Source organism: Rattus norvegicus, chromosome 18 (genome assembly GCF_036323735.1).
Source record: "Rattus norvegicus strain BN/NHsdMcwi chromosome 18, GRCr8, whole genome shotgun sequence".
In the NCBI taxonomy this organism is placed as follows: domain Eukaryota; kingdom Metazoa; phylum Chordata; class Mammalia; order Rodentia; family Muridae; genus Rattus; species Rattus norvegicus.
The window spans coordinates 63,454,082-63,475,553 of NC_086036.1; the positions used below are offsets into that span (position 1 = coordinate 63,454,082).

At 41.7% G+C, this 21,472-nt stretch overlaps 1 protein-coding gene across 10 annotated transcripts in view; it reads right to left on the bottom strand.

Moving 5' to 3' along the window:
* Cep76 (centrosomal protein 76) overlaps positions 1-21,472 on the bottom strand; it is a 33,970-nt gene that overhangs the window by 9,693 nt on the left and 2,805 nt on the right. For 7 of the 10 annotated variants that reach the window (XR_005496004.2, XM_039096664.2, XM_063277193.1 and 4 more), the window contains 8 exons: positions 20,950-21,025; positions 20,070-20,294; positions 17,704-17,889; positions 14,897-14,994; positions 10,954-11,082; positions 7,348-7,536; positions 2,343-2,509; positions 467-800 (listed from right to left, as the gene is read on the bottom strand). Coding sequence is in view for 9 of the 10 variants with exons in the window: in XM_039096664.2 (XP_038952592.1) it covers positions 467-800; positions 2,343-2,509; positions 7,348-7,536; positions 10,954-11,082; positions 14,897-14,994; positions 17,704-17,889; positions 20,070-20,294; positions 20,950-21,025 (1,404 nt within the window). In the remaining variant the exon portion in view is untranslated. Of the gene's footprint in view, positions 1-466; positions 801-2,342; positions 2,510-7,347; positions 7,537-10,953; positions 11,083-14,896; positions 14,995-17,703; positions 17,890-20,069; positions 20,295-20,949; positions 21,026-21,472 lie in introns of those variants that run through there. The other 3 variants (XM_039096665.2, XM_039096666.2, XM_039096667.2) reach the window with 2 other exon arrangements.

Here is a 21,472-nt window from a genome sequence, read left to right on the forward strand (position 1 = left end):
CCCTAGAACAGGAGTTACGACCTGCGCACCCCTGGATATGGGTGCTAGGATCTGAACCAAGTCCTCTGTAAGGGCAAAGTGTTCTCAGCCACTCACCTATCCATCCAGCCCAGGCTTAGCCATTTTTAAGTCTCACAACTATGTGTCCTGACTTTTGCCACTATAATCTTCATGAAGATAGACTTGTGTTTGCTTTGCTTTGAGCTAGAATAGTGGGTGAGTTGGGGTGGAGAGTTGGCTCTTTGGTTACGTGCACTTATTGCCCAGCATTCACACGGCGGTTGGTAATCGCAACTCAATCCAGAGCCCTCTCCTGACCTCCAAGGGCATCAGGCATGCAAGTGGTATTCATAGCGATCTACAAGCAAAATAACTATCCACATAAACTAACAATTCCAAAGGAAAAGTTAGAAAATAAACACAACAAAAGGGAGCATGAAGCTACAACTGCTTTCGTGTTGGTTACCTTTCTGTGTTCCGACACCAGCAGCCTTAGCTGCATTTCAATTTCATTGCTCGTGGCTGACGCGTCAATCGTGGACGCGCACAGAGGGGGGAAGGGAGGGAGAGACGTAGTAGCACCTGGAGCACACACAGACTTAATTGCTTCTTCGCTCATGGGTTTCCACTTAGATTCATCATTCAAATCAAATACGCATGTCTCTACTGCATCCGAGGGTTGACAGTTCCCCAGGAACGTCTGATGGTTGAAAACGCAGCCGACTGTTCGGTAGGGGTACAGGGGTTTGGGCTGCTCAGCAAGAGGAGGTTCATCAGGATTCGTAGGCTTGTGGATGTACCTAAAAGAAATGGCAGTTTTGCACTATGAGAATCTTTAAAGATAAAGGAGTTCTCTTACTCTTGCTTGCTCACATGTGTGCGCTTCTGTGCAGATGGGAGGCCAACACTGTGTCTCACTGCGACACTGTCCACTTTCCTTCTTCTGAAGATGAGGTCTTGCCCTGAACCCAGAGCTCACAGTTCTGGGTAAAATAGATGGTCACAGAATCCCCGGGGCCCTGCTGTCTTCCCTACTCACAGGTCTGGGGAGTATAGGACATGCCCACACTCAGCTTTTACGTGAGTTCTGAAGATGTGAACTCATGCTTGCACAGCAAACGCTCTACTGAGCCACCTCCCCAATTGAATACTCTGCCTCATCTACAGAGCACATCTTTAAAAACCAACTTCTATTTTTTTAACAATAGAAAATATTCTAAGCTGGGTGGCAGTGGAATACACCATTAATCTCAGCACTTGAGAGACAGAGTAGGGGTTGGGGATTTAGCTCAGTGGTAGAGCGCTTGCCTAGCAAACGCAAGGCCCTGGGTTCAGTCCCCAGCTCCGAAAAAAAAGAAAAAGAAAAAAGAAAAAAGAGAGAGACAGAGTAGGGCAAATTTCTATGAGTTCAAGGCCAGCCTAATCTACAAAGCAAGTTCCAGGAGAGCCAAGGCGACACAGAAAAACCCTGTCTTGAAGAAAAGAAAGAACGAAGGAAATATTCTATGTCTATGGTGAAGATCAAGAAAGTTTATCCCAGAGAGTATAAGAATTAAAATAATTTACCTGTATAATATTAGGCATGACTATTCAAAATGATTATCAGCTAGGGAGAAACAGAACTTAGGAAAATAGGGAAGCGGCCCAGCCCTCTACAACACTGAACGCTTAACACAAGATGAAGGAAAAACAAGAAAGAACATCCAAGAAGAACAGAGTTGGTGCCCACTTCAGATTTTCAAACTAAACCATGATTTTCAACTTGAACTCATTTTTAGTCTTAGGAATAATCACCAGAAAATAAATGTGCCAATCACACAAAATGAAAAGTCAATATATCATATGTATTTTACTAATAGCATGATAGTAAATATTTTAGAAGTACATAGTATTCTCCTAAAAGTCATTTACTTAGCTACCATATGTCAAAAAGCCTCTAATAACTAAGATTATAAACATGTACTTCTGAGTTCCATCCAAACAAGAAAAACAATTTCTCGGAGGCTCAGTGTGGAAAGATGCTGCCAGGCCTCCCGACCTGAGTGTGAGCTCCAGAATCCACATGGAGGAAGAAATCAAGTCTGCAAGTTGTCCTGATTTCCTCACACTGAATGAATGAATGAGTGAATGAATGAGTGAATGACTGCAGGGCCTTGGGTTTGATCCCCAGCATCACAATAATGCCTGTGTTTTATTTAAGTTTTCTCACGCTGTGGCATGCGAGTGGAAGTCAGAGGACAGGTGTGTGGACCTAGCTATCTCTCTGCTTGTGTCTACCCGCTGAACCATCTCATTGGCCCTAACCCTGCGGTATACTCTCCTTGTAAACTTAGCTGACTGACCTGTGCCCTGTTAAACTCTCCCAAAACATGATGGTCCCATCAGTTCCACAGGTCATAACCCATGCATGAGGTGCCCCCTTGGCCTTCGTCCCAACACAGACAAAGGCCTCCAGTCCATATCCAAGAAGAAGGCTGCACAGCAGGTTAGCGTGGTCTTCACAATCACCCTAGAAAGAAAGTCCAGTAAAATTAGTATGTAGTCATAGTTCTAGTAACACCTAAGTTTAAAAGATCAATAAAAACTTCAACTTTAATTTTTTATCCAGTGTTAATCTAAAACAAGGAGACAAATATGCTAATGTGAAGATTTATAAGGTAAAGGGGATGGACAAGCAAGTTGAAAAATACTTCAGTAGGAGATGCAAATTAATGAAGTGCTCAAATTAAGCAAACAAGTTCAACAGTGTTATATATACTTTTAAGGTAGGTAAAATGATTACAAGAACAATAAAACAATAAGATGTTTATTTTTGGGGTGAACTGACTTTCTGTGTTGTGGCACTGTTTCCTATAGGCTCTCACTATCTGGCAAGGACTAGCCTTCGATTTGCTGATGGCTGCTCTCTGGCAGAATGCGTGGATTACAGGAATGTCTCCACGCCCACCCCTCATTACACTGTGTCTAACTTAAAAACAGTATAAAACTCGGTAAGATCAGAGTAGAGTGAGTGCCTCGCACGCACAAAGCCTGGGTCTCCAGCACGCCACAAGCAGGCCAGATGGTACATATCTGTAAACCCAGCCCTCAGGAGGTAGACCAGAAGTTCAAATTCATCTCTGGCCACATAGTATAGGCATCTATTAGATATGTTTAAATGGACAGATATTTTAGGTATAAGATTATTATAGGCTACATGCAAAATTAGTGACTGAATATAAAAATGAAGAATTCTTTCCCTCAAAATTTTATTTCTGGTTCTATGGTTCTAACTACCCCTCCCCCAACACCCACCCTTTTTTTGCTGTGATGTAAACTGAACCCAGGAATGCTCTCCCACTGAGCTATACACCCTTATCATAATATTTAATGAAAACTTTTGGAGCCAGTATGTTTTCTTCCTGAGATTTTTGTTATAAAAAACCCGAAATAAAATTTAAGAGGCATTTAATGCAAAAGTTCATTTAATAACATCAAAAAGCCAAAGCAAACTAGGTATAGGGGGTCATGCCTTCCGCCCCGGCACTGGGGAAGCAGAGGCAGGAGGATCTCTTATATGTTGGAAGCAAACCTGGTCTACAGAGCAAGTTCTAGGACAGACAAATGGCTCAGCAGCTAAGAACGCTTTCTACTCTTCTAGAAGTCCTGAGATTAATTCCCAGCCACCACATGGTGGATTATAAGCTGGATGGAATCTGATTCCCTCTTTTGGCGTACATGAAAACAGAGTACCCATATACATAAAATAAGAAAAAGCTATGAATTCAATAGAAAAACTGTTCTTAGCATAAAAGAACAGGACCAATGAAATTTTATCTATATATTACCTGCAAATTATGGAATGATATGCATAATAAATAAAATTATAAAAGGTGATAAATTGGGAATGAATTATTAGTTGCTTCTTTAGTGTTATAATGGTCATACAATAAAACTATTTTAATATTTAAATAGTTTTCAAGGCTCTACTTTAAAATGTGCTTTTTCTTTAAGAGACTTGGTGTCCACTCTACCTTGTTCACTGAGGTCCTGCGTCCTATGTCCTGGCCACTAAGGGCAGACACCTTGGGATGCTATGCACAGGATGGCCCTACTCTGGTTGCATAATGCCATGATACACGAGGAGCTTCAGAAAGTGGTGCCAGAAAAGCAGAAGCATCGATTTTGCACAGCAAGCTTTAGGAGACTATAGTCTGTCTGGACTGTCTACAAGTAGAGCTGAGAACTAAGCCTGCTCACATGCCATTCCCTCCGCTCGGCTGTTTAGGTTCTTGTTGCCTTGACCCCTGCTGTGGTGGACCATAACCTTTCTCCCTTCTTTTGTGCCATAGTATTTTAGATTAGTAACAGAAATAAAACTGACAAGTGAGGGGCTGGGGATTTAGCTCAGTGGTAGAGCGCTTACCTAGGAAGCGCAAGGCCCTGGGTTCGGTCCCCAGCTCCGAAAAAAAGAACCAAAAAAAAAAAAACAAAAAACAAAAAAAAACAAAAAAAAAAAAAACTGACAAGTGATTACTTGCATTACAAAACTGCTTATTTAAATAAAAACGTTTAAAACACGTTATTCCTATTGTACTAGAAACTTTAGAAGTTGAAATATATAAGCAGAACTTTTAGAAACTATAGTTTAGAAATAAATTTTGTTTTGGATAAATGTGTTTCTCAACTATTTTAAAAATATAACCTATGGGGTTTAAAGACAAGGCTTCTTTGTGTAGCCTTGGCTACCTAAGAACTAGCTCTGTAGACCAGGCTGGCCTTGAACTTACAGAGATCCACTTGCCTCTCCTGCTGGCACTACAGTCATGGGCCACCACTTCATGGCCAATACTACCTGTTTTAAAGTACCACCAAGTCCTTTGAGTTTTAAGTGTGGCAAGAGTCCGCCAGCAAGTAATTTTGCTCATAAATTAATTTGGTTTAAGGCTAAGCATAGTTGGGGATCTAATCCCAGTTTGGATCTTAGCTGTTGTGGATTTAGTGAATTACAATTACTTTCATTATTGGATTTAGGGTCCTCAATGAACTTTCACATACAAATTGGATGTTTGGTTGATTGTTTTTTTTATTTTTCAAGACAGAGTCTGTCTACATGGCTCTGTCTGTCCTGCAACTCACTATGTAGACCATACTAGGTTTTTTAATTCAAAGCAAGACACCTGCCTCTGCCTCCGAAGTGCAGTGTGAGTCACAATGCCTATCTATTCTAAGTCGGATTTTAATTCTATTTGATGGCTTTCATAAAACAACATTTTTACAAGAATAATTACCCTGGGTTAATCATGTGACCACAGTAGCTGACAAGAAGCTTACCAACTCTAGGAGGTATAACTTACTCAAACTTTTCTTAATTGCCTAAAATTTTTAAGATTATTTATTTTTATGCACTGATATTTTGTTTGCAGGTACATCTGGTGTGAGAGTTCGGATCCTCTGGAACTGCAGTTATAGACAGTTGTGGCCTGCCATGTGGGTGCTGGGAATTAAATCCAGGTCTCCAGCCAGTGCTCCTAACTGCTGAGCCATCTCTCCAGCACTATTTGCTTAATATTTATAACTGCTAGCTCCCAGGAGGACACAGGCAGGGTGTCTTGGTACACTCTTTTAATTTACCATGTGAATTTTAAGGGATTTCACAATGGTTTAGTGATTTTGCATATGTAAATCTACCTCAAAATAATCACCAAAGTCAGAACCAAACCTTTTGTGTTTATGGGATTTTTTTAGAACGCTGCTGTTATTAAATATTTGCAGTTATTAAACTACATGAATTGGGTAAACATTACTACGTAACATTCACTTGAGAGTTTCTGTAATATCAAGGTTTTTAAGAGTTACAATGTTTTGTTGTTTGCTTTGTTTTGTTTTGTTTCTTGGGCAGTTAGTAAAGTTTAAGTTGTAAATTTGGAAACCCTTACAAGTAAGGTGGGTAGAAAGCATTCATTCACTGAGCTTCTTGTTTTGGAGTTCTAGGTGTAAGTAGTCCCAGCACTTGGGGGCAGAGGCAGGTGGATCTCTGTGAGTTCAAAGCCAGCCTGGTCTATGGAGAGAGTTCTAGGACAGCTGGAAATACACAGAGATCCTGTCTCAAAAATACCACAAAACACACACACACACACACACACACACACACACACACTACACACACACACCACACACACACACACACTACACACACAACACACACACACACACACAGCCCATCTTTTAAAAGTGATGACAACCTGTCACTCAAGTGCTTCTTCTGCTATATGAGCTGTCCTGTGTGACTGTACTTTCTATTTACACAATACCAGACAAAATTAATACAAAACAGCAGTGCTGATATAAACCAGCAGCAGGTAGAAGCTGTTTTTCCTGTTGCACTGACAGTAAATGTTAAAAAGAGTCTACGGGCTGCACCATTTTAGCACCATTGGTAGAGCTTGTAAGATGAGGAAACATCCCATACACTGAAGTTAGTACTGAAATCACTAAAAGTTTAATATCAGGAGCTGGAGAGATGGCTCAGCAGTTGAGAGAACTGGCTTCTCTTCCAGACAACCTGGGTTTGCCAGCACCCACGTGGTGGCTCACAACCCTCTGTAACTCGAGGTACTACATGGATGTTGTGCACCAACAAACATGCAGCCAAAACACAGAGATACATAAAATAAAAATATAAAGAGAGATGGCTGGAGAGATGGCTCAGTGGTTAAGAGCACTGACTGCTCTTCTGGAGTCCTGAGTTCAAATCCCAGCAACCACATTGTAGCTCACAACCATCTGTAATGGGATCTGACGCCCTCTTCTGGTGTGTCTGAAGACAGCTACAATGTACTTATATATAAATAAATAAATAAATCTCAAAAACATAAAAAAATTTAAGACCTTTTCTTATACTCATTCTGTGTATGACTTTGTTCTTTCCTTTTCACCTAGGCTGACCTGACTTGTTACGTACACTAAGCCTGCCTCACACTCAGCCACTGGCCTGTGCCTCCAAGCACCACCACATCCAGCTCTTCTGTTTTGAGACAAGATCTCACTGTACAGCACAGGCCAGCCAGAGGCTTTCTGTTATCTAGATTGACCTTGAACCCAGGACCTTAGCCAGTGTCCTGAGTTCTGGGATTTCAAGCTTGAGCCTCCACAGTCAGCTCTACGACTGAGTCTCTATCTCAATGGAAGAACTTTCTATTCAGTAAGAAATCCCAACAAAAATAAAGACGGTAAGTTCTAAGTGCTGATGTGTAAACATTACAGATAATGGTAGTAAGAGTTGACTTGTTCCAGTTGATAATATGGACTCTTTCAAGGAAATTAATTTATAAAGAGAGTAGGTATTATTTGCTATGTGTTTGATACCTTGTTTCTACAGAGGAAAGCCAGCAGAGTGCACCACTGCTCCTGCTTGCCGCCTCCTCCAATGACAGGGGCTCGCTCATAACCAAGGACATTGACAAATCGAGCCGCTTGTCTCGGAGTATCCAGAAGTCGTCCAGCTCGAAGTGGCTTAACATAGGAACAAACTGGTCTATTTATCCCATTCTCATCCTGGAGGAAAAAAGGAAGACATTAAAACAACAAGCTAATCACCTGAAGTACCACGTCTTTCTGTTCTGTAGATAATTCTGGGTGTCATTTATTGAGTGCACACCACTCATCTAGCACTAGGCTACTGTATCTTTTACATTTCTCTGTGTAGCCTTGGCTGTCCTGGAACTGGCTCTGTAGACCAAGCTGTCTCAAACTCACAAAGATCCACGTGCCTTTGCCTCCCAAGTACTGGGATTAGAAGTGTGCATTGCCACTGCAGGGCACTAACGTTCTTATGACGTCTATTTCACTGCTTTTCATAAGTGAAGCAAACTACAGCTGTTATATAATAGAGCCAGGGTTGGTTTTGGTTTTTATTTTTCTCATGACGGAGTTTATATTAGTGTAGCCCTGATTGTCTTAAAACTCGCTCTATAGAACAGGCTGGCCTCAAACTCAGCCTCTTCTTCCAAGCACTGGAATTAAAGGCATGCACTGGAGCCAGGATGTTTAAAACCTGAGCTGTCTCACTCCAAAGCCTGGAACAGTTAGGAACTGCTCTGAAAAAAGGAGTCAGCTGATGGGTAAAGGAAGGGAATGGGATCTAAATCTAAGCTGAGGTCTTCTTTTGTATTGCCACACAGAATATTTAGAATAACCAGACAAAATATTTTTAACTGATTGATTAAAAAATTGTTAACCAAGTCAATTTTAGGATAATGACATATATTCTAAATACAGGATGGTTTTCTTTCTTTCTTTCTTTTCTTTTCTTTCTTTTTTTTTGGGGGGGGGGAAGACAGGGTCTCATCAGGTATAGCTTTGGCTGGCTTAGAACTGTGTAGAGCTACTTGGCCTTGAAGTCATGGATCTGCTACTACATCCAAGAACAGGATACAGCTTAGCGACTGTGCTGAATGACAACTGAGTACACAAAGCTCTCTGACAATTACCTACTATATCATGCTTTTAGAATTAGCATTAACTAAGCCTACATTTTTCCTAACTTTATGATTGCTAATACAGCAAAGTGAAGGAGCCACTGAAAAATGAAAACTCTGGAGATGAGTAAAACATTCTGATGAAATAAAACCTAACTTAGGCAACAGAAACACTACTGCTCAATTTTCAGAACCACTGGTGTATTTCTCCTATGTAATCCCATACCTTAACAAGGACAACACTATGGAAAGTTAGGAGCAGTTTTTCTCCGTCCCACTAACAGTTAACTTAGGATCTTAGTCCCAAGATCCCAGTGTGGAAATGAGGCCGTCTGAGGTTTGTCCAATGACTAGGGAGTGCAGGGTGTATGCATGAATGGACAGCTCTGCGGTTGTCTGAAAGAAAATGAGCCCTGTGGACTCACACTCGCTGTGGGAGTAGCACCATAAGGGGGTGTGGCCTCGTTGAGGGGTGTGGCATTGGTGGAGGAAGTGTGTCACTGAGACTCAAGCCAGCTCCAGTGTGGCGTTGTCTTCTGCTGCCCCCCTGAGAACTCTCAGGCCCTTCCTTCTCCAGCCTGCACGCTTCCATGTCTGCCATCACGACCGTGACAGAATAAACGTCTAAAGCGGCAAGCTGCTCCAGTAATGTCTCCTTTATAAGAGCTGCTGTGGTCACGGTATCTTTTTGGACAGGACAATTAGATAGCAGATCCTGGCAGATCTACCACAGGAGGATTTAATCTAGGATGGCTTACTAATTAGAATGTTAGTATTGCGTCCAGTGATTGAGTTACCCGTTGATTTTAAACTAAGTTTGTGTGATATTTTCCTTCATGGGGTGACTCAACTGAGTTCCAGAGAAAGGTACAGTGGCAGAGCACCCTAGCCAGCCACAGAACTTGGATGTGTGGGGCTGTCGTGACAACGGCCCACTATGGGAACATAGAGAGTCAGGTGCAGACATTTCAATAGCTCTGGGCCAGCCAAAGAGTCTGTGAGTCTGTCAGGGAATGTGAGTGGTGTCTGCAACCAGAGAGTCTCGAGATGGGCGGTCTCTTTTTTTTTTTCTTTTCTTTTTTTTTTTTTTTTTTTTTCAGAGCTGGGGACCGAACCCAGGGCCTTGTGCTTGCTAGGCAAGTGCTCTACCACTGAGCTAAATCCCCAACCCCGAGATGGGCGGTCTCTATGTGGGACTAGCCAGGGAGGCAGCAAAACCACTGGGGCAGGAGAGTAGCCAGCGCTGGCGTGGGATGTGTATCATTTTTTGGTATTTCCCACTACACTTCACAGCAACAGAAACTCTAAGACAACATCTAAGACACTTAATGTCAAAAATAATCTAACACTGTATAAGAGGTGAATATATATAAACTATTTGATCTATCCCTCAGAAGCGATATAGATATCTATATCTATATCTGTCTGTCTATCTATCTATCTATCTACTCAGTAGAAACTATAAATTTTGATTTCTAGACTAATAATATGTGGCATGTACTATTTTTCGATGCTATGCGGCCACAGCTCCAGTGTAACCTGATCAGAAAGGTAAACAAGAGATGTTCCTTAGTGTGTTGTGTTGCTAAGCTACAACATAGGGCAGGTCAGCTGTGCTAAAGGCACCTTCAAGTTAATATGCTCAACATGAAACTGCACTGAAGTCAAGGTCTCATTTGTGGTTGAAATGATGCAGTTAAACATTTCTGGCCACTGGCTTAGAAATAGTGATTAGACACAATTACTGCACTTACTACCATTGTTTTAAAATAGTTTATGTATTACTCTTACTATCGTGTGTGAATGATGTATGTGACCATACATATGCCTGCAGCGAGCGCATGTGTGGAGGACAGAGGCTACTTTGAAGTTGGTTCTTTCCTTCTATCTTTGTATAAGCTCCAGGGTTGTCAGCTCACAAAGCAAGGGCTTTACTCAGCAAACCATCCAAATGGTACTTAATGTGGTTTTTGTTTTCTATTTTTTTTTTTTTTTTAGGATTTATTTTTATTTATTTCATGTATGTGAGTACATCGTCACTCTCTTCAGACACCAGAAGAGGGCATCGGATCCCATTACAGATGGTTGAGAGCCACCATGTGGTTGCTGGGAATTGAACTCAGGACCTCTGGACCTCTGGAAGAGCAGTCAGAGCTCTTAACCACTGAGCCATCTCTCCAGCCCCCTTGTTTTCTATTTTTTAAAAACTAACAATGTATGTCCAGAGCCCCTGTTCTGTATACAGAGTTCAATTTACATATAAGCCATAAATATCCAAATGTTTAATCAATCTTAAGTATTATGAAAAGGAATATTCCAAGTTAACAAAAACTGTTATCTTACCAACCTAGCCAATAAAAGATATCTGTTTTAGAAATAAACTTTCATTTGTGAAATGAATATATTTTACAAATATAAGCTAAATATAAGTTAGATATTTAGAGCATTACATTCCAAAGATAGGGACTAAACTTTTCTAATAGAATTTACAAACCTGGGCAAAAATCTTGACCAGCCGTGAATTGTGTGAGGGTCGAATTTGCAAATACTCTCTCCACCACTGCTTAGCATAAACTAGAAATAATCGCTCTTTCTCTGCAGTTTTCTGGCGTTCCAAGGCAAGCTTGAAATAAAAAAAATGTTTTTAATTGAATGTCTATAAAATGCCCTTAATTACCAGAACAATCCACCGTTGTCCATTGCTGCTTCCAATTTTTTTTTTTTTTTTTTGGTTCTTTTTTTCGGAGCTGGGGACCGAACCCAGGGCCTTGAGCTTCCTAGGTAAGTGCTCTACCACTGAGCTAAATCCCCAGCCCCGCTGCTTCCAATTTAACCTGAACTAACACACTTTTCTGCAAACAACTCAACATTTCCTGGATTCTATAATCACTTCAATATCCCTGGTCTCCACTCCATAATGCAAATGACTTTCCCTGTACACAATGGAGTTTTTAAAGTAAGGAAACACTTGAGTCACTTCCTACCCTAGTGAACACTACCTGCCTAAGCTTATTGTCACTCTATCCCGCCTCACTCTCTCTCACCCACATAAGCCTTTGGCTCAAGGATGTTGCACCAACCACCCAGACAGAACACACAGGCCCAATCTGGGAATTAAATACTAACATTTCCTGCAATTCAGACATTTCTGTACCCTAACGATGTGACCTAAATTGGCGTCCCAGTAACCATCCGTCACATATCACCCCATGGTAACTTTTTAAGTTTAACACTTTCTGTATCTGGAGGGTTTTGTTTTCTTTTGTTTTGTTTTGTTTTTGAGAAAGGGTTTCTCTGTGTAGCCCTGGCTGTCCTGGAATTCACTTTTAGACTAGGCTGTCCTCAAACTCAGAGATGTCCCTGCCTTTGTCTCCCGAGTACTGGGATTAAAATCATGTACCACCATACCTGGCTTATAGCTGACATCTTGTTTACTCACTGTCCCCAGACTCCTAAAAATAAGCTGCTATAAACCAGGCACGGTAGCACATGCTTCTAATCCCAGCATTCGGGAGGCAGAGGCAGGAGGATCTCTGTGAGTTCAAGGCCAGCCTGGTCTAGGAAGTTCTAGGCCAGCCAGAGTGACATAATCAAAAGACCCTATCTCAAAAAAGAGGAAAAAAAGAAAGAAAGAAAGGTTTCTGCCTGTGTGCTCTTCCATTCCCAGTATGGGGTACCTGGTCCTTTTTATTTCTCCTTAAACTGTGTGTGTATGTATGGGATGCAGATGCCCAAAGAGGCCAAATGAGTGACTGGGTCCTTGGAGTTAGGAGTTGCAGGCAGCTGCCTCAAGTACACGGCGTTTTGTTTTAAAGATTTCTTTATGTTCATTACTGTTTCTGCCTTAATGCACAGATGTGTGAGTTCCAGATCCCCTGGAACTGTGGTTACAGACATTTGTGAGTCTGCCATGTGGGTGTTGGGAACTGAACTCCTCTGCAAGAGCATCCAGCGCTCTCAAGCACTGAGCCTTTCTGTTGGGATGGTTTTTGTGCAGTGTGTAAGTTGGTCTTTGTATTACTCAATGCTGATCTCTGTGCTGAAGAGGACTTCAGCACTATTATTCATACAGCTACGGCTACATCATAGTCTATAACCCTCCCTCTCACCTGATTGGCTCAATAAAATGCTGGTCTACAGCAAAGGAGGAGAGAATAGGCAGGAATTCTCCAGCAGAGAAGGGAATTCTGGGAAAGAGACAGGGAAGGAAGAATTTCCCAGCCAGATGCAGAGGAAGAAGCAGGCCAGGACTGAAGAGAAGTCACAAGGTACAACACAGATTAGTGTAAATAGGACAATTTAAGTTATAAGAGCTAGTGGGAAGCAAGGGTAAGATAAGGCCAAAGGAAGCATTCATTAAAAACAATCTCCACGTCTTTATTCAGAGCGGGAAGGGCACAGGAAGTCCCTACAGTTCTGCCTCTTCAGCCCACACGTAGTCATTTTAATGCGTATTTAAGACAAGCAAGCACTGCTGACTAAATTGTAAGAATGAGGCCAGTGAGGTGGCTCAGTGTGTTCAAGGTGCTTGTCATGTCAGCCTGGTGCCCAGAGTTCAACCCCTAGTAGGAAAGAATCAATTCCACAAAACTGTCCTCTGATCTCCACAAACACAAAACATGCCCCACCCCATCCCATTAAGTGCACACACAATAACATATAAAACTTCTTAAATTTTACAAAGAATGAGATTTTTAAAAAGGAGTCTGGAAATTAGCAATTTTATATATACATATACACTTATACACAGACGACTATCACAAAAAATGACTAACATCACCACAGACTTTAAAAAAAAAAAAAAAAAGAGTCTAGAGAGATGGCTCAGTGGTTAAGAGCACTGGCTGCTCTTCTAGAGAAACTTAGCTTCATTCCCAGTACCCACACTGGGTGGTTCCCAACCATTTTAACTTCAACTTCTAGTCTAGATTCTTTGGGCACCCCCACAGCACACATGCACATATACCCACATACACATAAAGATAAATATTTAAACACAAATAAGTAAAACAATGCTAGGTTTTAAAAGAAGAACCTGCCAAGTGTGGTGGCCTAGGCCTTTAATTCTAACTCACGGGAGACTGAAGCTGTAAATGTCTATGGGGCTCAGGCCAGTGAGATATGTCTTAAACAAACAAAACAAAACAAAAAATAAACCCCAGAGAACCCAGGGGTCTGGGGATGTCACTCTGTGATATAAGATGTCTATAACTCATGAAGCCATGTATCCAATTCCCAACTCATAAACTTATAAACTTTGAGCCTAGGCCTTCTGGTAGAGCATCTAGTAATGTTAAACACTGGCCATCCCACCAACCACAACAAAAAACTTCATTTGTCAATATGAGTAACAACAAAATTCATCAGATCATGTAGTGTTGGACACAAACTTGGAACCCCAGCACTCAGGAAGCTGAGACAGGAGGAGCACAAGTTCAAGGTCATGTTGGGCTATACCAGGTGGGTGATCTTGTCTCAACAACAACAAAAAACTCCTACAACATAAACTGTAACTGAAATAGTTATTTGAACCAGGTGTTGATGGTGTATCTCTTTAATCCCAGCACTCGGGAGGCAGGGGCAGGCAGATCTCTGAGTTCAAGGCCAGCATGGTCTACAGAGTCCAGGACAGCCAGCAAACCAAACCAAACAAAAATAAACACAAACAGTTCTTTGCTTATCTACCATATGCTTTATAAATAACATACATACACATATTATGACAACATGTAAATAAAACTGTGAAGGGCTGTGGCTATAATTCACAGGACACTGCTTAGCATGTGGCAAGGCCTGGGATTTGATGCCCAATACCACAGATAGGGTGGATGAGAGGAAAGGAAAGGGGAGAGGGAGGAGGAAGTCATAAAAACAGGATGGCGTTGAATAAAAGCACAGCTCCGAGACTAAAGTGAAGTATATAGTCAGAGAGAAGTTTCCACAAGAAATCAGAACCGCAGCTGAACAGAAATCCAAATCAAGGACTGGTGCGTCTGCTGCTCTTACAAAATCTGACAGTGGAGGTTGGAGACAAAGCCTCCCCAGCATCCCACCATGGATCACACAAGAAGCCAGTTCTCAGTAAATGTCCATGCACTGAAGACATCTGTTCCCAAAGCCTTGTGACCTGAGCTCCACCCTAGGCCCCTGAGGTGAAGGCCAGTGGCACTGCTAAGTTGCACAGCAGCACAGCACACTTACCGCCTGCCTCCATGCACAAATACATACTACCTAATAAAACTTTCCCTCCAGCGTTGTGACTCTCCTCCCGACACACCTGAGTCCTGGAGTTTGGTCAAACACAGGGCCTTGTAAATGCTAAGCAAGCACTTACCACTAAGCTGCACTGCCAGCCCCATCTTAGCATTCCTTTCCCATCCCTTATGGTAAATATTTACTACAACTGAAGCACACGTAGAAGAGGAAGTGAGACTCACCTGTGTGTTCACTACTTCTTGAGACAGCGTTTGGCTGAGTGGTGGGTACATTTCGAGTTTTATATTTAAAATTCCCACGGAAACTTTTGATTCTGTGCCTATAAATAAAAATAAATATTTACAATTCTACTTAAACTCTATTTAAAACATGGAACTACTGTACTACTGTAAAGTCAGGCAAAGTCTACCCAAAGTAACTTAGGAGTAAGCTCCCTTATCACCCAGGTAGAATGACAGTGCAAAAAGTACTTAATCTGCACACTAAAAATTAGCCAAAGATGTCAAAATGAACCAAATCAAAATGGTTTTTATTTTTTACTGAAGCACATACTTAATATTAAAATATATTCTTAGTTTTCAAAAAACATGTTAAGGAATTTTTCTGACTTCATGGATTTGAAATTCCTAAATTTTTATTTTCACTAACCATATAATTCCAACTAGACTTTACATTAAGTTCAAAAGCAAAGCAACTGTTACTAACCCATTCTGTCTCCATGAAAATCAGAGAGTATTCATACTTTTTATAATATACAGTAATTCCATTTACCTGTTCTTGTTATCCTACGCTTTTTATCCATGATTTGTGTGTGTGTGTGTGTGTGTGTGTGTGTGTGTGTGTGTTTCATGATAGAACAATTTGATATTTCTTCAGCAAATTAGAATATGCTTGCCTCCAGGTCACTGTTATGATTTTACAGTTTTACGTGTTTGCCTGAATGTGTGTCTTCGCACCTTGTGCACTTTATGTATCCAGTGTCCTTGAAGGCCAGACCCCCATGGACTGGAGTTAACAGTCAGTAGTGAGCCATCATGTGGGTACTGCGTACTGAATCTGGGTCCTATACAAGAACAGTCAGTGCTTTCTTTCAACCACTCAGCCATCTCTCCAGACCCAGGGCTGTTTATGAAAACAAAGACCTGGAAATCATTTTAAATTAAACACACACACACACACACACACACACACACACACAAAACACACACCAAAAAAAAAAAAAAAAATCTCATCAGCCAGGGCAAGGTGGCACACACCTTTGACCCCAGAGCTGGAGAATCAGAGGCAGGTGGATCTCTGTGAGTTTGAAGCCAACATTGCCTACAAAGTGGGCCCAGGACAGCCAGCCAGGGATATTACACACAGAAAAACCAAAACCAAACCAAGTAAAAAAAAAAGCGTGTAAAAATAACTTTTTAAATATTTATTTATTTATTTGGATTTTCAAGATGGGGTTTCTCTGGATAGCGTTGCCTGTCCTGGAACTCACCTATAGAACGGGCTGGCCTAGAATGCATAGATCTGCCTACCTCCCAAGTGCTAGGATTAAAAGTTGGGTGCCAGGGTTGGGGATTTAGCTCAGTGGTAGAGCCCTTGCCTAGGAAGCGCAAGGCCCTGGGTTCAGTCCCCAGCTCCGAAAAAAAGAACCAAAAAAAAAAAAAGTTGGGTGCCACACAGCCCAGCTAAGACATATTTTGAGTCTGACTTAAATTTTAAATTGCTAAGGACTTGCTGCCTACTGGCCAAATTTAGAGTTTAGTTGTTACTGTTTTTTCAAGATAAGGCTGCTCTGTATAGCCCTGCCTGTAGACCAACTCCCTCAATAGAGCTGGCTGACTTCGAACTCACAAGAGTTCTGCCTGCCTTTGCCTCCCAAGCTCTGGGATTAAAGTCATGCACCACCACCACCGCCTAGCTTTTCTTTTCTTTGTGTGTGTGTGTGTGTGTGTGGTGTGTGTGTGTGTGTGTGTGTGTATGTGGGTATGTACATGTGCATGCATATGTGTGTGCACTTGCACTTGCCCAATTTACATGAGTGGAGACCAGAGGCTGGGACTAGGTATCTTCCACTGTTGCTCTCAGTCTTAGCTTTTGAGAAAAGGTAGCCCACTGACCCTGGAGCTCACCGACCAGTTAGACTAGATGGGAAGTGAGCTTCCAGTACGCATGTCTCCACTGCCATCAAGAGCTAGGGTTACAGATGCATGCCCTCAGCTTTTCCTGTGGGTGACGGGGATACAAACTCAGTTCTCCTACTGGAGCAGCATCTTAACCACTGAGCCATCTTGCTAGCTCCAAGTCTAACTCTTATGGATAAGCTGTAATACCAGTGCAATTTCATGACAGGTTCTGCATAAACATTACCAGGTTTTGGCTTTCTTCATTTTGAGTTAATATATGCAAAACTCCAAGGAAATAATGACCAGGAATGTTCAACCCCGGTCCTCTATTATTCATTGCTAATGACACTGAACAAGTTACTACCTCTCCAAGTCTTACTTGTCCGCTGTAAGGAACATGTACTCATTCCTCAGGAACCACACTTTGGCACATTCCTATAACCCTAGCAGAGGCAGGTCCTCTGGTTTATATGGGGAACTCAAGGACAGACCTGGATACACTGAAATTTCAGCCATAATCAAAGACAAAACAACCCAGATGTCCTCTCCCAGGCTACGGCTGTGAGGACAGTGGTGTACTGTACTTCAGGCTCTGCCAGAGAGAAGCATATGCACACGCATCCGTGTGTTTAAAAGACTCCTGTTTTTCTTTATAACCTTATATTTACTTAACAAAAAAGAAACCTTACACTTCCAAAATTTCTATTCACTTTTCAGGAAAAAAAAAACCCTGGGCTAGAGCAGACTGACTTTGAAAAAGTTCAGTGGCATTCTTCAAGATACCCCCTAAGACAGTTTAGTGAAACCCTTTTTCACAGCCTTCCCCTGTAAAGCCATTTTGACAAAATAAAGTGCATTTACAAACCTAAGTATCTGTAGAAAGCCAAGAGTGACTCTAACCATCATACCTACACCCATGAGCTCCACAGTCAGGCTGGTCACTCCATTTTCTGAGCCCAGAACAGATCTCCATTCCAGGAAATAGGATGCAACTAAAGTGGTCTCACCAAATATGTCTGTTTTGATTAGGACCATGTGAATTGGATCACTTATTGATAGCATTGTTGTTGAATCGGCCATTCTAGTCCCATCACCTAGCAACACAAACCAAAGAAAAAAATTTTACTATGTATTACTTAGAAACGGAATAATTTTACAAGCTTAGGATGTAGCTAAGCGGTAGTAATTACCTAACATGCCCAAGGCTTTGGATTTCATATCCAGAACTGCATACATGTGTGCACACACAAACAAGCAGCGGTGTGCACACAGACACACAAACTTTTGATGTAAATAAACACTAAGTTTATGTACAATGAAGTAACCTGGTGATATCTGTGAGAGCATGCCTGAATCTGGTGAAAACATCCAGTTTCTATGACTGACTTGACAGGACTGGGGGACTATGAGGAAAGTTTTTTAGCTATGTTACTTACAGCAGTCAGTCCCTTCTAATCCACGAGAAGACTTTATTACAGCATGTGCTACTAAGAAACAAAGAGCCATTGGCTGGGTATGGGCAATTCCAGCACTCTGGAGGTAGAGGTGAGTGGATTTGTGAGTTCAAGGCCAGTTAGGGCTACATACTGAGACAGATCTCAGAGAGAGAGAGAGAGAGAGAGAGAGAGAGAGAGAGAGAGAGAGAGAGAGAGAGAATATGAATCCCTAAGAATCCCCGGGGCTGGCGAGATGGCTTGGCAGCTAAGAGCACTTGTCCTGCAGAGGACTTGCATCCAATGCCCAGCACCACAGGGCAGCACAGTTTTCTGTGACTGCAGTTCCAGGGACTCTGATGCCATCTCTGACTTCTGTGGGCACACGCATGTGCAGGCACAATACACACATAAAATAAAGCTTACAAAACAAATGTTAACATTAATCCTTACATTCAGAATTCAACTCCAGAAATGATCACCGTATTGTCTATATACAATTGAAAGACCAGGGGCAGAGGAGAAGGCTTGGTGGTTAAAGTGTGTGCCCCGCAATCAAGAGGACCAGAGCTGGGATCTACAGAGCTCACACAAATGCCAGGTGATTGTGGCATCTTGCCTATTATTCCAGCACATGCTGGCACAGCATACATACTCACACACTGAGACAAAAAACAAAAAGCAAAACCTGAGAGCTCTAACACCCCGAGCTAGCAGTTAAGGCTTCCTGTACAGCGGAGTATATGGAGGGGGATGCATGTGCCACAGCATTGTATGGAGGACGAAGGACAACTTGCAGGAGCTGATTCTCTCTTCCCACCACGTGGATTTGGGGGCCAAACTCAGATCATCAGGCTCATGACGCTATGGTTTTATCTGTGGAACCATCTTGCCAGGCCCCCATTAACATTTTTATAGGGAGAGGGAAATTCGAAAAAGGGCTGGGGACGTAGCTCAGAGCATGGAGTGCTTTGTTCATTATGGACTCGGCCTTGGGGTTGACCTCATCATCACACAGACCCAGTGTGTTGGCACAGGTCTAAAATCCATGCACTGGATGCATCGGTGTGGGCTTAAGGCCATCCTCAGCTATACACTGACTTAAAGGCAGCCTGTGCCACATGAGACTATTATCTCACGAAAATACAGGGAAAAGGTTAAAAAAAAAGTTTGAAGCATCTTCTAAAGGTGTTTAAATTATTTAGGCCACTTCTGCAATTCTGCTTGCTTTGTGGCTTTAGATTGGTAAGTAAACTATATAAACTGGCTTCTTTGTTTTGAGTTTTTGAGATATGGTTTCTCTGCGTAGTTAGTCTAGGCTGGCCTCCAACTTGCAATCCTCCTGCCTGAACTCCCCTCTCCTGCCCCAATCCCCGCAAACGATAAGATTATAAGCATGAACCACCACGACCAGATTCAAACTTTGACTTTTAAATTTTAAAACTAGGTGCGGTGGGACGTACTTGCAATTCTAGTACTTGAAGCCTATGTACAGGATAAAAATACACAATTAACTAAAAAGATCAATTAATATAGCAAAAAGAAATGAGAGAAAATCAGCAAATAAAGGAAGAAGCAGAAAAGAGCTCATTTAAATAGAAGACGGCATTAGGGGAAAAGACATAACAAACACTAGACTCATCTACCACCCTCAGTCTCTCCACCCCCACCAAGGACTCACTACACAGACCAGGTTGGCCAGGAACTCAAAGACAGACAGCTGTGCCTTAGGGTTGGGACCAAAAGCTGAGCCACAAGGCCAGGGCTACAATCTCTCTAACAGAAGTCGTGGAAGTCGTCTACGACGAAGAGCAACACGTGTAATTAGATACCACTCTTACCTAAACTTTCTCTGTGAACTTCAAGCAAGAAACCGTCGTGAAAATCAGGCTCGCAAGCGCAGGGCACAGGCTTTGAGCGAAACCGCTGGTTCCGATAGTGCAAGCATAGAGTGAAAGTTGAGCAGATCTGCCCCGGCAGAGGCTCCGGTTCCTGCAGATGTTCCAAGAAAGCTTTTCCACCCAAAACCTGAAGGTAAAGATACCTCCGTGCTGGGTCAATGTTAGCTGTAAAGTGTAGCGACATATGAGGAGACTGCCGAGTAACTGAGTGAATGTCACCAAGACATTACAGACACTTGACAGAGATAAGGATTAAAAAACGTCAACTTCACTACAGAGCAGAACCTGGACTTCATAAGGTCCTCTTTCCTGAGGGAAATAAAGCAAGGCCAGGCGTACCTTTGCTTCTTAGCTGTTTATAAAGCATATAATGCAAGTACCAACTTAGTAACCACATCTGTCAGATAATCACCAAAGATTCAGGTTTATCTTGTGTCTTTGAGACAGGGTTTCTCTGTGAATCCTTGGCTGTTCTAGAACTTTACTCTGTAGACCAGGCTCACCGTGAATTCAGAGATCCACCTACCACTGCCTCTAGGTGCTAGCATTAAAGGTGTGAACCACCAAATCTGTCTTTTATAAAATATACCATTAAAATGCAAGGAATCAGTGCTCCTAGTTTTCGACCAACAGTACCAGATAGTAAGTCTCATATATTTCATGCAAAGCAGCATTAAAGTTTTACGTTAACCAATGACAAATTTTGAGTACTTCGCTTTGAAAAGAAAAACTTAAAATATTTATCAAATGCCAAATACTAGCATATGTCCATTACCAAACACACCAAGTTTATATTGAAAATATATATGTATATACATACTTTTTTTTAATGTTGACTGCTTATCAAAACCAACAGTTTGCTTTGGAGAAGAAGGGAGTTCTTGATCAACACTATCCTAGAAAAGTAGGAAAAAAATACAAATTAGAATTTTTTTTTTTTAAAGTTCAAGCTAAGAAAATTTCAGTGACAGAAGAAAACACTATGGAATCAGGCTCCTTCAGAGAGCCTTCTACCCTAAGATGGGATTAGATCACACTGCCTCCAGGGTTGGGGATTTAGCTCAGTGGTAGAGCGCTTGCCTAGCAAGCGCAAGGCCCTGGGTTCAGTCCTCAGCTCCGGAAAAAAACAAAAAACAAAAACAAAACAAAACAAAAAAAAAAACAAACAAAAAAACAGAAGATCACACTGCCTCCAAAGTAAAATAAAATAAAGATAAAATCAAACCAAAGCCTTTATTTTTCTAGCCTAGTTAAAATGAAAATAATACCCATGTCAAAGAGATTTAACTAGCAACAGTCTAAAATGAAGGGATTCAATAGTCTTTAAGTCTTGTCACTCACTA